Source organism: Palaemon carinicauda, chromosome 23, assembly GCF_036898095.1.
Source record: "Palaemon carinicauda isolate YSFRI2023 chromosome 23, ASM3689809v2, whole genome shotgun sequence".
Lineage (NCBI taxonomy): Eukaryota > Metazoa > Arthropoda > Malacostraca > Decapoda > Palaemonidae > Palaemon > Palaemon carinicauda.
This window is the reverse complement of record NC_090747.1, coordinates 82767989-82785208: the sequence shown is the minus strand read 5'-3', so window position 1 is coordinate 82785208 and position 17220 is coordinate 82767989. Positions and strand designations below refer to the sequence as shown.

The window sequence follows — 17220 nt, the reverse complement described above, 5'->3', positions numbered from 1 at the left end:
GCTGTCAAAAAACCAAAGCAAGATAGTTTCGAGGTTACTGTAATCAGGATAAATGTTCTTTACAATGAAGTACATGAATGCAAAACTTCGTCCTTTATTATGATTATGACTTTAGAAACGGCTGTTAAACTCTTAATGAGTTGAACATAATTTCCCGTCCAACAAGTGGAGCAACCTTTGCTTGACATTGGCTGCAGTGTTGCTCTGATAAAGTTTCCTTCACCCTTGTTTTGGCTGTTAATGCTTTTTTATTTTCCCGTTTTCTCTTTCTTGAATGTTTTTGCTGATCCTCTTGATGGCAATTCCACCAGCAGACATGCAGCTTTGTCTTGCTAAGCACAACCGAAAGTGTGACCAGTGTATGAGTAAGCCAGGTGTGTATCCCTATCAACTCTAGGGTTTTTGCAGGGGGCATATCTGCTCACAGTCTTCCCCCTGTGATGAGTGTAAGAAGTGGCCTTCTCTTCAGTGTGCGGAGTTCCCGAAAAAGGAGGAAAAAGCCTAAGAGTGATTCATCGGGATGTGACTTAGCAAAACCCGAGATGATACCGAAAAAGAAACTCTTTAGTTCCTTCATCCCATCTTCGGCTACAAACCCTGCTGTCTCCGTCTTCATCTGAGGCTGGGTCCTCCAGAGGATTTTGTAAGAGGAAGGGAGACCCCACCTTGCCATCAGGATTGCTTTAAAGGAGACAAGAGTATCATAAACTTTCCCCCAACAAAGATGATATTCTCATATCCTTCCCTAAGTATTGACAGTGATTCATTAACTGAAAAGCTTCTTGAAGATTTAGCTGCCTGTAAGGCCTAGAAGTCTTGCCTTACTTCGTCTTCCTCTTCACCTGTAATACCAGCAAAGGGGTGTGTTGTGATGCAGGGCTCCTAGACTTGTTCTTGCCTGTTGTAGTGGAGATGCCGCCTCCTTCACCTGCTGCAGAGAATTATCTGCCAGCATGGAAATCCTTGATATCTGCGAAGCGTGTGGGAACTAAAAAGATGTGCTTGCCTTCCCCTGTTCCTGCTTTGGTGACACCGACTAAGAAAAATACCCTGAAGAAATCTGCCTGAAGCGAGAAGACCTCCAATCGTTCATCTTGCTCTTCCGAGCAAAGATAGCTTCCCACACATGTATGAGAAGGTAAATTGGGGTTCTCATCCACCTTCTCTTCAAGACTATTCTCCACACACATGAGCTCCACAAGCATGACAACTAAAACACCTTGCACAAGATGACCACGTGAATGATCACCATGCACACGTTCACCACGCACAGATCTTCACGCGTGCAGTCATCACTTGCACGATCACCTCCACACGCATGATCACTTTCATACACAGGATCAGTAGGTAGCAGGTAGCAGATCTCAATGTTCTAAGTCTCCACAGGCGAAGGGTTCTTGCATTTGGTCTCCATGTTATCGGTCTCCTCTTTCTATGCCTTTACGATCTCAGTCTTCACTTGTCTGGTCTCCTTATGCTCCATCACTTGGTGATTAGTCACCATGTGACTGTTCACTGAGTTTTCTTTTTTCTTGAGTGAGTATACCACGTGTCAGGATGCTGACCTGGGAACCTTTTTAGTGTGGATACCGAGTAACAGGACCCCTTGTACTTCAACTTTTCAAAACCTTGACTCCATTTTACCCAGGGATTCCAGTTCTCGGTCACCTGCTCCTCCTCGTCAATGACAGGCATTATACTGCCTTCCTTTGCACCTAGATTCTAGCCACCAAGATAACCTACGGGCCAAAACTGTTCCCCTAGGGGTAGGATTAGTCTGTCACTAGTAATACAGCCCTCCAGCATTTAGAGATTGTGTTCCCGGTGGGATCTTCCTTCATACTGTTGTGACAGTAGTTAGGAACAGGTGATGCAACGCTCCTCAGAGCACCAAGAGGCTTCTTCACTAAAGCGTGTTTCTTGCCAAATTCCTTTCTCCTCCAAGGACAAGCACTCACCGAACGGGCCCTCGGGCTGTTTAATGCCTTGCCCTCTCTCATGCACCTCAGAAACCAAGGCAACTAGTGCTTCTTTGGTCTCAGAGGGAAAGAGAGCGTGGCTAAACTTTAAAATCGAGACAATGATTTTCAGTTCTTTCTTTTGCTGCGGAGTATCAACACCTTTCTGTTCTCGGATGGTGCGTGAGTACTCTAAAGGGAAGGAGAAACGTGCAGTGGTTTATGTCGAGTCCCCCTCATTAGAGGGTCAGAGTCTTGAGAGGTGGTGGACCCATTTGCACCCAACTCAGGTTCTGTGCCAACAAAGACAGATAATCCCAAGATGGAATCCAATTTTGTCAAGGTTCCCACCTCCATCCGAGTTCAGTGTCTTCCTTGGAACTTATTAAGGGCTAGATGACGACTATTAATTGATCCTTTGGCATCCCTTAGGGGTCTAGACTCTTCCTTGACAGTGGTCGTTTCTTGTATGGGGTACTCTGAATAGGGTGAATTATCAGATTACTGGTCCAAAGAAGTCCAAAGTAAGTTCCAGCCTCCAGTTCGCTATCCATTGCCTTTTCCGATCAATCCATCAGTAGCAGCACTGACAGCAGGTACTGCAGTGGAGAGAGCTCCTTGTTCTTGATTTCTGAATCTGCTACCATGGAAGCAGCAGCCATGGTGAGCTCCAAGTGATGTCCTGGATTGCCCTCTGGTCAGGTGCAGTAGCATATTTGTCCGGTGACAAAGAAGTAATACAGTACACTGACTTCATCCTCTCAGGTGTGAAGGCAGTGACCTATCAGGCACATCAGTCAGCAAACCATTGGGCAAATTGAATCCTCAAGAAAAGGGATGCAGTGGTTTCCCATTTCTCCATTCAGATGAGACAGGAAGTGGCACTCACCCTTCGGAATATACCAGTACTGGAGTTTACTGCAGTCTTATGCCATTGTTGAGAAGTGGAGAAAGGATTCATAACTCTTATCCACTGATTGGTTACCAGTAATTTTAACTGCCCTGGTCCTTCTAAGTCAACTGCAATGCGAGTGTCTTCTATATACCCCACCAAATTAGTAGATCAGGACAATGTCCCTCCGTTTTCTACCCCAATCCAGTCAGGCAGCGTGCTAGGAAAGGTTGTAGTTGTAGGAATTGGGAAAGGAATGCTAAGATTGGCGATCCCTTCTCCAACTGTCATAAATTTATGGGATATCTGTCAAGCCATTGGCCAATGTGGCAGTGACACAGTGTCTAAAGTTTACTTTCTGTGATCCTATTACAGTACTGTATTATTATTATTCTTCTTCTTATTGTTATTATTATTATTATTATTATTATTATTATTATTATTTTTATTACTACTACTACTACTACTACTACTACTACTACTACTACTACTACTACTACTACTACTACTACTACTACTATCTAAGCTACAACCCTAGTTAAAAAAGCAGTATGCTATAAGTCCAAGGGCTTCAACCGGGAAAAATAGCCCATGGAGGAAAGGAAATAAATAAACTACAAGAGAAGTTATGAACAATTAGAATAACATTTTAAAGGTTAAAGGTTAAATGTGTAGTAGTTTCAGTTCCAGTTCCATCAGAATAGATGCTCACCAGAACGTCAGCTGGGCAAGCCCAACCCCCTATTGCGGTGCCCTACCACAGCAGTGGCCTCCCCAGTAAACAGCTTAAACTCACTGTCCCAGGCAGGGATCGACCTGCTGCCATGTGAATGCTAGGCAAACAAGTTACTACTGTATTAGGCAGGATAGATCTTTCATAAATAAATTATAAAAAAAGAGACTTATGTTGGCCTGTTCAACATTAAAGTATTTGCTGCAAGTTTGAACTTTTCAACTACCCGATTAGGAAGATCATTTCACAACTTGGTCACAGATAGAATAAAATTTCTAGTATACTGTGTAGCATTGAGCCTCATCAGTTCTCTTCTTTCTCTTACTAGCTCTTCAACGACATTCCTGACTTACCCTCTGAAATTGTGGAAAGTTCTGTCGCTTGTGGTAGTGGTAGTACAGTAGTGATGATAGGTGAGGACGCTCTAGAAGTTGTCCCAAATGTATGTCTGTGATTCTACTGTTGGCTATTCTTGGTGGAGAAGTCAACATCAGGATGAAGACCAATCATTAATTTCTCTTCTCAGAGCAAGTTTATTCACTAAACTTTGGTCAAGATCGAGACACCTAGTATGGTACATGCAGCTATAATAGGGAATACTTTATGCTTTTTGTGGACTTCAAGGATGTGTATTTTCCAATATCAATGCATCAGTCTGACAGAAAATACCTCTGCTTCATCCTCGAGTGATCTTGTACCAATTCAGAGCCCACATACATTGGACTGTCTACTGCTTCCTAAGTGTTCACTTGAGTGTTCACTCGTTTCAGCTGGGGCTCGCTCTAACCGAATTATTCTTCTTAGGTATCTCGACGATTGGTTTATCCATTCATCTGCATGGAAGCACTTGCTCCATGATTTGAGATAGACTTTCTTCCTTTTGCCACAATTTGGGGATTGTGATCAATTAGGAAAAATAGTCTTACAGGCACGAGAACGATATACAGTAACAGTATATGTACTTGGGAATGTCAATAGACACGGCAGCAGTGTCTTTCCATCAGACGATCATATCAACAGACTCAAGGAGGTATTGCAACCATGTATGGTCATGCAACAACTTCTGGCTCACCAGTGGCAAAGTCTTTGAGACATCTTTCGTAATGGGTGGGACTTGTGCCTCAAGGGCATCTCCATCAGAGATTGCTTCATTGGAGTCTGAAGTGTCGCTGGTGAACAACCAGGGTCACCCTCACTTTCAGGTTTAGGTGGAACTAAAAGCGAGGAAATATCTCTTATTAGGGTTGGATGATGAGAACTTCACCAGGGAAATTTTACTCAACTCTCACAAGAGGTGGTGCTGTTCGCAGATGCATTCATGGTTTAAAGAAGAAAAAATCCTGCCCATCTAATGTGAGCAATACCTCTATAGAGCACAGCATATTTTCCAACATAGTTTGAAAACACTCAGAAGTAACGTTCATGAAAGACAACACTGCTGTATTAGCCTACATCAGCAGGTAAGGAGGAACTGTTTCACAGTCTCTGCAAGTTGGTGAAGCAGGCACGCACTTAGGCATATGAGATGTCAGTGAGGTTTATTTCCGGGAAGAGGAATGTACCAGCAGATATGCTTAGCCACCAGGGGCAGGATAGGTGGAAGGAGCAGAGTAGTTCCTACATCCCTGCATGATGAAAAGGCTTCTTGCTCATTGGGGTTCCCCGTTGATCGACTTGTTTGTCACCCAGCTGAAAAAGAAGCTTCCAGTGTGTTGTAACACTCTTGTTACTATGTGATAGAAATACAGTACTACTGTACCAGATGAATAAAGTTTATAAGATACTATCGCTAGAAAGTTATGGGGTCTTTTGACTGGCCAGACAGTAGTACATTGGATCTTTCTCTTTAGTTACGGTTCATTTTCCCTTTGCCTGACACATGAACTGAATAGTCTGACCTATTCCTTACACATCCTCTTCTGTCCTCATACACCTGAAAAGACAGATTACCAAGCAATTCTTCTTACAGCACTGTGATTGTTCAGTTGCGACTTTTCTCTTTGTAAGGGTAGAAGAGACTTTAGCTATGGTAAGCAGCTCTTCTAGGAAAAGGACACTCCAAAATCAAACCGTTGTTTTCTAATCTTGGATAGTGCCATAGCCTCTGTACCATGGTCTTCCACTATCTTGGTTTAGAGTTCTCTTGCTTGAGAGTACACTCGGGCACACTATTCTATCTTATTTCTCTTCCTCTTATTTTGTTAAAGTTTTATAGTTTATATTGGAGATATTTATTTTAATCTCGTTCTTAAAATATTTTTTTTTCTTTGTTTCATTTCCTCATTGAGCTATTTTCCCTGTTGGAGCATCCTGCTTTTCTAACTAGGGTTGTAGCTTAGCAAGTAATAATGATTATAATAATAGTTTGTTATTTTTAAAACTATCTATATATTTAAAAAGTCAGTGTGATTTCATCACTGCTAAATCATATTAGTTATATCAAGAATCTGTTTAAATTATTTAATAATATTATCTTTTCTTTTTATACCATACTAAGATTTTATATTGCCTTTTCAAATTTTTTTTTAGTTCAATACAATATAATTGAATTGCTCCAAACATTTCTCAAGTCGTAAAAACTTATATTTATCAACAAATTTTCATAGCTCACAGTGACCAAACTTCTAATCCTCTTGGACCTGAGTTTACTTAATTATTTCTTTACAGACCTCAGTGAATATGGATATTTTTTTCTCACAAATAGCATTTCTTAAGTTTGATTTCAGGTTTTATTTTGCTATTTAGATCTTTTTTAGTGTACAATTGTAAACAATCTACAGGAATATTTATACAAATGCCTACAGCTTTGTAATGAGTAGTTGTCATTTAAGTTATTGCCATACAATTTGTTTGTATTTGTCGTTACTGTCAATATATATTTTATTACCGTTGGTTACTTGACTATTATATTGAAAAGAGGTAGAAGTTATAATTGGGCATAATAGAAAAAGAATGTATGCTATAGATTACTGAAGGAAATATAATGGAAAGTAGCTTGAAAATTAATTAAAGAAAAAACAAATAATGTATTGTACTGTATTGCCATATTATTAGTTTTATTCTTAAATATATATATTTTACTCAACAATTATACCTTACAATAAAATAAAGGAATAGATAAGATAAAATTACACCCTAAGGACAATAATTCTCAGTTTGTTCCGTAACCGAAATACAAACCACGCTATTTACAGTGGGTTTACCTTTTAGCGTAGCTGAAATGACGAGCCAATAGTTTTTAACGAGGGTTAATTACCCCCGCGCTAGTTAGCGGGGGTAGGGGAAGGGTAGCTTGCTACCCCTCCCCCCCCCCCACACACCGGTGATTTGCTTCGCTTCACTTTTGGCTCCGGCGATGAACAGACGTGTCTGTCCATCGTCCTCGTTGACAGCCTTTAATCTTTTTTCTGCTTTTTCTCTACAGCGTGTGTGTGTGTTAGAAGTTGACCACCTTTATTATTGCTATGCGTACGTGCCCTGGTATTGCCGGCCGCCCTTGTGGTACCTTTATGTCGGCCACGGATACGGATACGGATACGGATCCTCACACCCTTTGCCCGCAGTGTCGAGGCCGACGGTGTGATCAGGAAAATATGTGTAGTGAGTGCAGGGAATGGTCTGCCTCCCAGTGGGAGAGGTTTGGCCGCCGGCGTAAGAAGAAGTCCAAGAGAGACCGTTCTCCTTCCGGGGTTGCCTTGAAGGAGGAAGGTTCTCGGGACTCTTCTTTTGCCGCCCAAACCTCCTCCGAAGCTCCCCCTCGTTCGGCTCCTAAGGAGAGTCGGCCGAGTGGTAGCGCAGGCCCTAGTTCTGTTTCCCGACCTTGGGTGGGGGGAGAGGGCGTCGCCTCCCATAGTGGGGCGGTTCCCCCTCCTCCTCCGGGGGAGGTTATTGATGAATCACTGTCTAATGATGATCTTTTACAGATTTGGGCTTCCCTGGGGCTTAAGGGCTTGCCCTCCAGGGTTGCCCTGATTGACCTTGTCCAGTTGGGGGCCGCCGTTAAGCAGTCGCCGGTGATAGCAGAGGTAGACCCTCCGTCTATCGTCGATGTCGTGGTGGCAGAGGCCTCCGACGGGGCGGGGCAATCCTCTGCAGGTGCAGTTGGTGATGTTAGTGCTGACGGCTCTCCTCCCCCTTCCGTACATCCTTTGAAGGGGGAAGGGAGTCCTACGGGCTCGTCTGCTGTCCAGCTTCCCTCTAAGGGGAGTGCCTTGACTGAGACTCTCCTTCGGAGGACTGATGGTCCTGATGATCTTCCTTGTGGCCGCCTTCGCCGTAAGGCTCACCGTCCGCTGTGTCACAAGGGCCTCCCATCCCCTTATAAGGGTGTTAAGAGGCGCCTTTTTGGATCTTCTTCTTCCGAAGGGGTCTCTCCTCGTCCTAAATAGCCTACAGCTCCAGCTTCATTAGACCTCTCTGGGGATCGGTCTCCTACTCCTGCTAGAACTTCACCTTCTGGGGACCTCGTCACCCGACGGGCAACGGTCCCTTCGGGGCAAAGGGATTCTTCCCTTACACGTGCAGTGTTAGCGCACAGGCGCTCTCCTGCTCGTCAGCGCTCTCCTGCTCGTCAATGCTCTCCTGCTCGTCAATGCTCTCCTGCTCGTCAGCACTCACCTGTTTGCCGGCGCTCTCGTGATGTTCGCCCTCCTTCTCGCCAGCGCTCCCCTGAGGACATCCTTCAACCTGTTGTTCCTGAAGAGCGCTCAGCGCGCCAGCGTTCCCTTGCTCGCCCTTCTGCAGTGTTAGCGCACAGGCGCTCTCCTGTTCGTCAGCGCTCTTCTGATCGTCAGCGCTCTCCTGTTCGTCAGCGCTCTTCTGAGGATCATCGCCCTCTTGCTCGCCAGCGCTCCCCTGTGGTCTCTGAATATCCTGCAGTCCCTCTTGGGCGCCCTGCGCGCCATCAGTCTCCTGAGTGCTCTCGCGATCCTCAGCTTGTTCCTGCACAACATCGCCCGCGTTCTCCAGCGCGTGTTTCTAAAGCACATGTTCGCCCACGCGCCTACGCGCTTCCTGTTCCTGAACGCGCAGCGCCGACTGTTCCTTCACAGGATTTCACGCGTCGCCCTCTTGCTCGCCAGCGATCACCAGCTCGCCAGCGTTCACAGACGATTCTACAATCGCCTGCTCGTCAGCGTTCTCCTACGCGTCAGCGATCACCTGTACATCGGCGATCTCCGGATCGCCCTCGTGACTTATCGCCTGCGCGCATGCGGTCTCCAACGCGCCGTCGCCCAGAGATTCTGGAAGGACATGGTTCGCCCTCTGCTAGCTCGCCCTCGCGCGATCGTTCGCCTGCGCGACCTACGCGCTATCGCTCGCCAGCGCGTCACCATGCGACAACGCGCCATCGCTCGCCTACGCACCAGCGTTCGCCAGCGCACCACCGATCGCCTGCTCGCAATCGCTCTCCCTCGCGCTACAGGTCTCCTGACCAACGTCGCCAACGATCTTCGGAACGTTCTCGCTCGCCCACGCGGCAACGCGTTCCCTCGCCATCGCGCCAACGCATTCGTTCACCGGCTCGCCCACGCGCTCGTTCGCCTGTACGCCCTCGCGCCCACTCGCCTGCATGCCCGCGCGATCACTCGCCTGCGCGCCCACGCGACCGTTCGCCTTCGCGCGACCACCGTTCGCGCCGAATTTTACAGCCAGTGATAGCAGCAGGAGCGCGTGTACCCAGACAGCGCTCTGGATCGCCTCCATTTAAACGCAGGACTGTTGTGCAGGACACGGAAGACACTTCAGAGAGGTCAGTGCGTCTTTCTTCCCCCTTTTCTTTTCAGGCAGGTCCAGTGGTGTCCACTCCGAAGGATCGCCCGATCCCTTTCCCTCCAGCGAGGATTTCGGACTCTGTGTCCGTGGAACAACAGACTTGGTTTGGTCCTCTGATGCAGGCGTTAGTGAGGGTAATGAAACCAGTACTCGCCGATCAGGGCAACAAACCAACGGCTGCCTCACCTACGCTGAAGAGAAAGAGAGGAGTGGACTTCGTGGTGACTTCCCCCAGGGAGAAGTTGGTTCCTAAGAGGTCTGTCGGGAAGGCCCCTTCCCCTGCTCGAGCGTTTTCACCTTCTCCCGTGGACGAGGCTTTTCCGTCCTCGGGAGAATCCAGTGAAGCGATAGTCTTCCCCTCAGCACCAAGGGGGGAGCCTTCTCTTCATGGAGGGGAATCGCCCAGCTCGCGATTCTTGCCTCCTCCAGTCGTTCCTCTGCTGGGAACAAACTCATGCCTCCTCCTCGTCTCCAGCAGAGGAGGTATTTTGAGATCTTGGGTGAGTCCAGTCTCGCTCTTCCTCTCCATCACTCCGTGGAGGAGCTGGTGAAGGGAGTTCCCCTTGAGAATCTCTCTGCCCGGTAGGTGTCGTTCTCGGCGTCGGAGATCCTGAGCCATTAGAAGGTCGCGAAGTGCGCCATGCAGGCCACTTCGTGGTTGGATTTTTGGCTAGGAACTCTGGGCATCCTATTGCGCTCCGAGGACTTGTCTAAGGAGACCAATAGGAAGGCCCTGGAGACCTTCTTACTCTCGGGCACCCGCTCCATCGAGTTCTTGTCGCACCAGGTCACCACCCTGTGGGCCAACTCGGTGTTGAAGCGGCGCGATGCGGTGACCGAGAGATTCCATCCGAAGGTCTCCGCCGTGGATGTGTGTAGGCTCAGACATGCTTCCCTTCTTGGGGAGAATCTGTTCGAGCCACAGGATATGGAGCGAACGGCTGAGAGGTGGAGGAAATCTAGCACGGACTCTCTCCTCCATAGGGCCCTTACAGCTCGGCCCTATAAGCCTCCAGCTCCGCCGCAACAGCAGCAGCAGCCTCGTAAGGCTCCGAAGCAGGCACCGGCAGTTAAGAAAGTGGTGTCTAAGCCCCAGCCCTTTCCAGCCAAGGTCAAGAGGGGCGGCAAGTCCTCCAGGGGAGGCAAGACTCCTAGGGGTAGCGGCCGCAGCCGCAAACCCTAGGGGTGGAAGTCCCCCTGCGTGTCCACCTGTGGGGGAATGCCTTCAGCGTTGCGTCCGCAGGTGGCAGCAACACGGGGCCGATGCTTGGACGGTTTCAGTGATCGGCCAAGGCTATCGCGTCCCGTTCACAACATCTCAACCTCCCCTGACAGCGAATCCAGTGTCGTTGAGCTCCTATGCCACGGGGTCGGCAAAGGGTCTGGCCCTTCGGGCCGAAGTCGAGACCATGCTCAAGAAGGGTGCTCTCCAGGAGGTCGTCGACGGCTCCCCAGGCTTCTTCAGTCGACTCTTTCTTGTAAAGAAGGCGTCTGGAGGCTGGAGACCTGTCATCGACCTCTCGGCTCTGAACGGGTTGTTAAGCAAACCCGGTTCAGCATGGAGACAGCAGACACGGTCAGACTTGCGGTGAGACCACAAGACTTCATGCGCACACTGGATCTAAAGGACGCGTACTTCCAGATCCCAATCCATCCGTCTTCCAGGAAGTACCTAAGATTCTGCCTAGACGACAAGATCTACCAGTTCAAGGTGCTGTGTTTCGGTCTCTCCACAGCTCCTCGGCTGTTCACCAGAGTGCTCACCCTGATTTCATCTTGGGCGCACAGGAACGGCATTCGTCTCCTTCGTTATCTGGACGACTGGCTGATCCTAGCAGACTCGGAGTCGACCCTTCTTCGGCACTGAGACAGGCTTCTAGGTCTTTGCCAGGATCTTGGGATCGTGGTAAACCTCGAGAAGTCCTCTCTGCAGCCGTCCCAACGACTGGTTTATCTAGGCATGCTGATAGACACCAATCTCCACAAAGCCTCTCCATCAGACGACCGGATAGCAAGGCTGAGGAGGGTGGCGGAACCCTTCCTCAGGCGAGAAGAGCTCCCCGCCCAGTCGTGGTTGCATCTCTTAGGTCACCTGTCCTCCCTGGCTCGTCTGGTTCCAAACAGCCGCCTCAGGATGAGATTCCTGCAGTTGCGGCTCAAGTCCCGGTGGAATCAAGGATCCGATTCCACGGACATTCTGATCCCGATAGGATCTTTGGAACGGACGGACTTGCGGTGGTGGCTGGCTGACGAGAACCTGCGGAAGGGAGTGAGTCTTCTCGTCCTCCCCCCGGAATTGACTCTGTTTTCGGACGCCTCAAAAGAAGGGTGGGGGGCGCACGTTCTGAACCAGAGGACCTCAGGCCTTTGGTCAGAATCAGAAAAGTGCCTGCACATCAACCTGCTAGAACTGAAGGCCGTCTTTCTGGCCCTTTAGCAGTTCCAACGGACCCTGGCGGGTCACTCCGTGGTGGTGATGAGCGACAACACCACGGTAGTGGCTTATATCAACAAGCAGGGAGGCACTTTTTCGCAGCAGCTATCCCATCTTGCAGTAGAGATTCTGAGGTGGACCGAAGTCCACTCGATAACACTATCAGCTCGCTTCATTCCTGCCAAGAGGAATGTGCTCGCCGACAGTCTGAGCAGGGCCTCGCAGATAGTGAGTACCGAGTGGTCTTTGGATCCTCAGATAGCCAACAAAGTCCTGACTTTGTGGGGTTCCCCGACTGTGGACCTGTTCGCGACAGCGTTGAATTTCAAGCTGCCTCTGTGCTGCTCCCCAGTCACGGACCCCAAGGCACTGTGGCAAGATGCTTTCCAGCAACGGTGGGACAACATCGACGTGTACGCCTTCCCACCGTTCTGTCTGATGAGAATGGTGCTCAACAGGGCCAGACTATCGGTCAACTGTTCGATGACTCTGGTAGCTCCGCCATGGCATCACGCGGAATGGTTCCCGAACCTTCTGCAGCTCCTGACGGAGCTCCCAAGGGAACTTCCTCCACGACACTAGCTTCTCAGACAACCCCACTCCAACGTCCCTCACAAGGCTGTGGCCTCGCTTCGGCTTCACGCCTGGAGACTATCCAGCGTCTCCTCACGGAGAGAGGCTTTTCGCAATAGGTTGCGGAGAGAATGTCTCGGCACCTGCGAAGGTCCTCTGAGGGAGTCTACCAGGCGAAGTGGAGAGTCTTTTGTGGTTGGTGTCGTGGGAGGGGTATCTCTCCACTCGATGCCACTATTCCAGCAATAGCGGACTTCCTCGTTTATCTGCGGGAGGAAATGCGCCTTTCTGTCTCGGCAGTGAAAGGCTATCGCTCAGCCTTAAGCTTGGCCCTCAGGCTGAAAGGCGTGGATATTTCTTCCTCGCTAGAACTCTCTCTACTCATACGTAGCTATGAGCTTACCTGCCCCCAGTCGGAAGTGAGATCTCCTCCTTGGAACGTGGTTCGGGTCCTCAGGGCTCTTAAGAGACCTCCCTTCGAACCATTACGCCAGGCCTCCGATCGCCACCTGTCTTGGAAGACGGCTTTCCTGCTTGCTTTGGCTTCAGCCAAGCGGGATAGTGAACTTCATGGTCTCTCGTACGACATCGCCCATTCAAGGGGATGGGGGGAGGTAACGTTCAGGTTCATCCCTGAGTTTGTAGCCAAGACTCAGAATCCTGGAGTGCCGGATCCTCGGTTCGACTCTTTCAGGATCGCGAGTCTCCGCTCTGTAACAAGCGACCCAGACCAGCTGCTACTATGTCCAGTGAGGTGTCTGAGGCACTACTTGAAGAGAACGGCTGCAGTCCGTCCTCAAGTGCGAGCATTGTTTGTGAGCACAGGCAGGATGAAGAGGAGGGTCACCAGGAACACCATCTCAGCTTGGATTCGAAGGGTTATCCACCATGCCTTGAATCCAGACGCTCCTCCGTCACGTCGCCCTAGGGCACACGATGTCGGGTGTTGCTACGTCCCTGGCCTTCAAGAGAAACCTCTCTGTGACGCAGGTACTTCAAGCTGGGGTCTGGAAGCGTCAGACGACCTTCACAGCCCACTACTTGCAGGACGTGACCCACAGGAGCCTCGATACGTTTTCTATCGGCCCTGTGGTAGCTGCACTACAGCTGGTCTAACCTCAGGCTCCTTTATGGACAAGTAGCAGTAGGTTGAGGGCGTTGTTACCCGGTTTTAGTCTGCGTGAATGAAAGAGTATGTCTGACCCTTACTTCTTTCTTCATTCTCCCCTCTCTTGGGGAAGCAGCATCCTGGTCCTCGCATAGCTGACCTCGACCTCTGCAGGTAACCCATGCTTCCTTGTGCTCCTAGTATTAAGCTTAATACTGATGCGTCTCCCATACCCTGACGAGGTGGTATTGGGAACGTCCTATCCTAGATTCCTATCTAAAGGTCTCAAGGTCAACTTCATAGGACGAGTCACATCTTCCTCCACACACAACTTATGTAGGCCACTCGTTCCTAGCGAAGCAAAGAACTTGTGAGGTGCAGGGGCTCCTTCTCTCAAGTGCTGCTCACTGAGGGACTGAGTCCCCGGGCAAAGCCGAAGTCAGTAAGGCTGGGGACTTTCCACCCTTCCTAAGGGGTAAGTCACCCAATGTAAATAGCGTGGTTTGTATTTCGGTTACGGAACAAATGACAAATTCGAAGATAATTTGTATTTTTCCTAACCATACAAACCTTAGCTATTTACACATATTTGCCCGCCATCCCTGGCCCCCAAGTCAAGTCCTACCTCTAAGTGAAGTGAAGCAAATCACCGGTGTGGGGGGGGGGGGTAGCAAGCTACCCTTCCCCTACCCCCGCTAACTAGCGCGGGGGTAATTAACCCTCGTTAAAAACTATTGGCTCGTCATTTCAGCTACGCTAAAAGGTAAACCCAATGTAAATAGCTAAGGTTTTTATGGTTAGGAAACATACAAATTATCTTCGAATTTGTCATATTTTCTGGCAGCATGGTTAAAGAGCCATTAATTATTTCCCCTTTTTTCCATGGTGCGCTGAGCCATTTGACTGCTGTCAGTTTGTTGACAAATTAATTTCTTACATTTGCAATGAAAGTAGAGCCATTAATTACTTTAAACCATTCCAGCAGATTGCAAAGTAATTAGTATGTATGACATTTTGAAATTCCTAAATGAAGAAACAAAGTTACGAACTCTTTGGTTTATATACATTTGAAGATGATTAGTCAACAGCTTAAAATATCTATTGAAAATAATAAAGTAGTCTACTATGTTTGCTAACCTACTTCAAATTTTTATAAGTAATCAAAGGAATACAAATGATGCACAGTTTTTATCAGAATAAGATAAAATAGTCATTCTAGGGATATTCCAAAATGCAAAAATTACAAAATACTTCCAGTCCGAGGAAATTGGGATAAAGGATTCTCAACCTGTACTATAATAACGTTTTGTCTTGTGCGGTTGTTATATAACTGAAATCTTTCCTGTGTTTGTTTTTATATCACAATAGATACTATTATTTATGCTTTTTTTCTCATGACTAAAATGCACAAGTTTTTTTATAGTTGACATAGAAAATATCGGGTCTAGGAGTGTCATTAAAGGTGCAGCAGTTACTCAAGGCTTATCGGGATTCGCTGGTGTGCCTGTTATTTAACCCCCATAAATTGTAATGTCCGACTATACGTAATATCGAGTTAGTAAAGTCCATCCTCCTGCATATTACCCAAGATGGAAGATCTGAGATTTATTGGCTCAGGATTAATATTGCATATTAGAGTAGCAATATAGTAAGAGAAACCAATACCAAACACTATGCAATTTGAATGCTGTATAACTAGCCAGCTAGTATTAAAATTTATCATTTATGAATTGGTTGTATGCTATGGAGTAGTAATGTTCCTGTTTTTTCATTGACATAATCATGAGTCACTCGGTAGGATTTTTTAAATTCTGAGTTATTTCTTTTGATGGGTTTCCTCTACTAGTTTGTGTCTATGTTTTATAATTACATATATATATTTATTTCAGATTTAAGCTTGTGCATTTTGCAGCCTGGTGTTGGCAGAAGACAGTTGAAAGGTTTAGTAAAGTATTACGTGAGAACACAAGTCATGGCATCGTCTTTCTTTCAAAGATATAAGAGCCATACACCAATTCCTAAAGGTAAGTATTTTTTTTTATTGAATCTCTCAGATGTTACTTTTTCTTTTATCTGAGGGGTTCAAAAAATTATTATACTATAGTCATTAGATGAGCAGTACATAAAAATAAATCAAAGTGATAAAATTAAATAGTTTGTTCCTACACGAATAAAAGCCAATGACCCATAATAGGAGTAAGATTTCAGTGTAGCTGGAATAGCTGTAAGTAAAGAATTTAGCACTGCTGTATTGACTTTAGCCGTAAACGCTACACGCATACTCCTGATGCCTGTCAAGTTTTGGTTGTTTACATTTTCTGCTTTCTCATCCTAATCATCCTTGTACCTTTTGTGGGGACATGACTGTCTGCAGTCATCCCCTTGTTATGATGTACGTCGATGACAACTATCTGATCCTAAGGAAGTTGATTTTTATTAGGCATTGCTGGTCCTCATCAGTCGGAGAAGGTTTTTGCTGCCCCCAGAACTTCAAAGGCTACCCTAGCCTTCTCTTTCCAACCTTGCTACACCTATGGAGGCGGTGAAAGGCTTGTGGTTGTTGCTGCACCAAGATGTTCCATCATGTTCATGCAATCAGTGAACTAAAGGCAATTATATATCTGAAGGGGAAGCAGATTGCTAATCAGGCCTTTCTTCAATCTCTTCAGGGTTATTTATGCAAGAACCCATATCAGGCTGGAAAAGCAAAGCAAAAAAAAGAAAAGAAAAATCATCCTCAGAGTACATTCCCTTTTCAGTTTGGATTGTGCTTTCACATTAAAAAAAGAGCTGTCATCCAAAGGAGTCATTGAGACTACCTTGCAAGGTAGGAGGAGTCTCAGGTTTTCAATACCCCAATGACGTCTGACTTTAGTCTAGCACCAGCAGAGGTGGAGGACCCTAAGACTGGCTGACTGTTTGTCAACATTTTTATTCTTATTTGTGAGTGCAATGAACTTTAAGTGGTCACTGTAGCTTCTTTCACAGTGGGAGCAATGGTCAGTGGTCTGTACTTTGGAGCCTCTGAAGTATTATTGAACTCACTGGGGTTGCTATTGTTGGAACTGTTAGCTTGGCCTTGGACAGAATGAATTTGGAGTCCTTCAGAATTGAGACTTCACTGTGGTCTAGCCTGTCAAGTAGGATCGTGCTTTCCAACTTTCTTGACACAGAAGATCCTACATACCCTTCTGTGGGAGTTAATCTCCCCCTCCTTTTAATCTCATTTTTTACTATGAAGGTGGGATTGCTCATGGAGAGACTGGGTGGAAGGTATAGTCTTTTCAGCCCTGGAGTATGTAGCCGTGGAATCCTCTTCTACGGCCAGCTTCTAGGTTGCTTCCTTGATCAACCAATGGTCCAGTGCAGTTGCCTATTATGCCATTGTTGGTGAAGAAAACCAAGTTACCTTCTATGGCCACTAGTTATCTAACCAGCATGCAAAACCTCCTGAAGAGGAGGGATGTGACTGTATCCCAATTCTCCAGACAAGTTGTACAAGGGAATGCCACAGTGCTGAGAGCTACACCTCTTTGCTCAGAAAGATGTAGAAGCAACAATGGAGAAGTGGAGAAGGCCATCATGCAGTTACCTTCACGGTTCCAGGCCCCTCTAAGGTGGTGACTGTAGACCGTAAGTATTTGATTAACAAAATTTTCTTCCCATTGATTTCCTCCATTTCTGATTATTTAAACAATCAGAGTCTCTTTTGATTATGAAGAGGAAATTTTATTGAGGAAAAGTCCA

General features: G+C 47.1%; 1 protein-coding gene across 6 annotated transcripts in view; it reads left to right on the top strand.

Annotated features, from left to right (window-relative positions):
• LOC137617202 (platelet-activating factor acetylhydrolase-like) overlaps positions 1–17220 on the top strand; it is a 154171-nt gene that overhangs the window by 45596 nt on the left and 91355 nt on the right. For all 6 annotated transcript variants that reach the window (XM_068347107.1, XM_068347106.1, XM_068347109.1 and 3 more), the window contains one exon: positions 15363–15497. In XM_068347107.1, coding sequence (XP_068203208.1) covers positions 15363–15497 — 135 coding nt within the window. The remainder of the gene's footprint in view (positions 1–15362; positions 15498–17220) is intronic.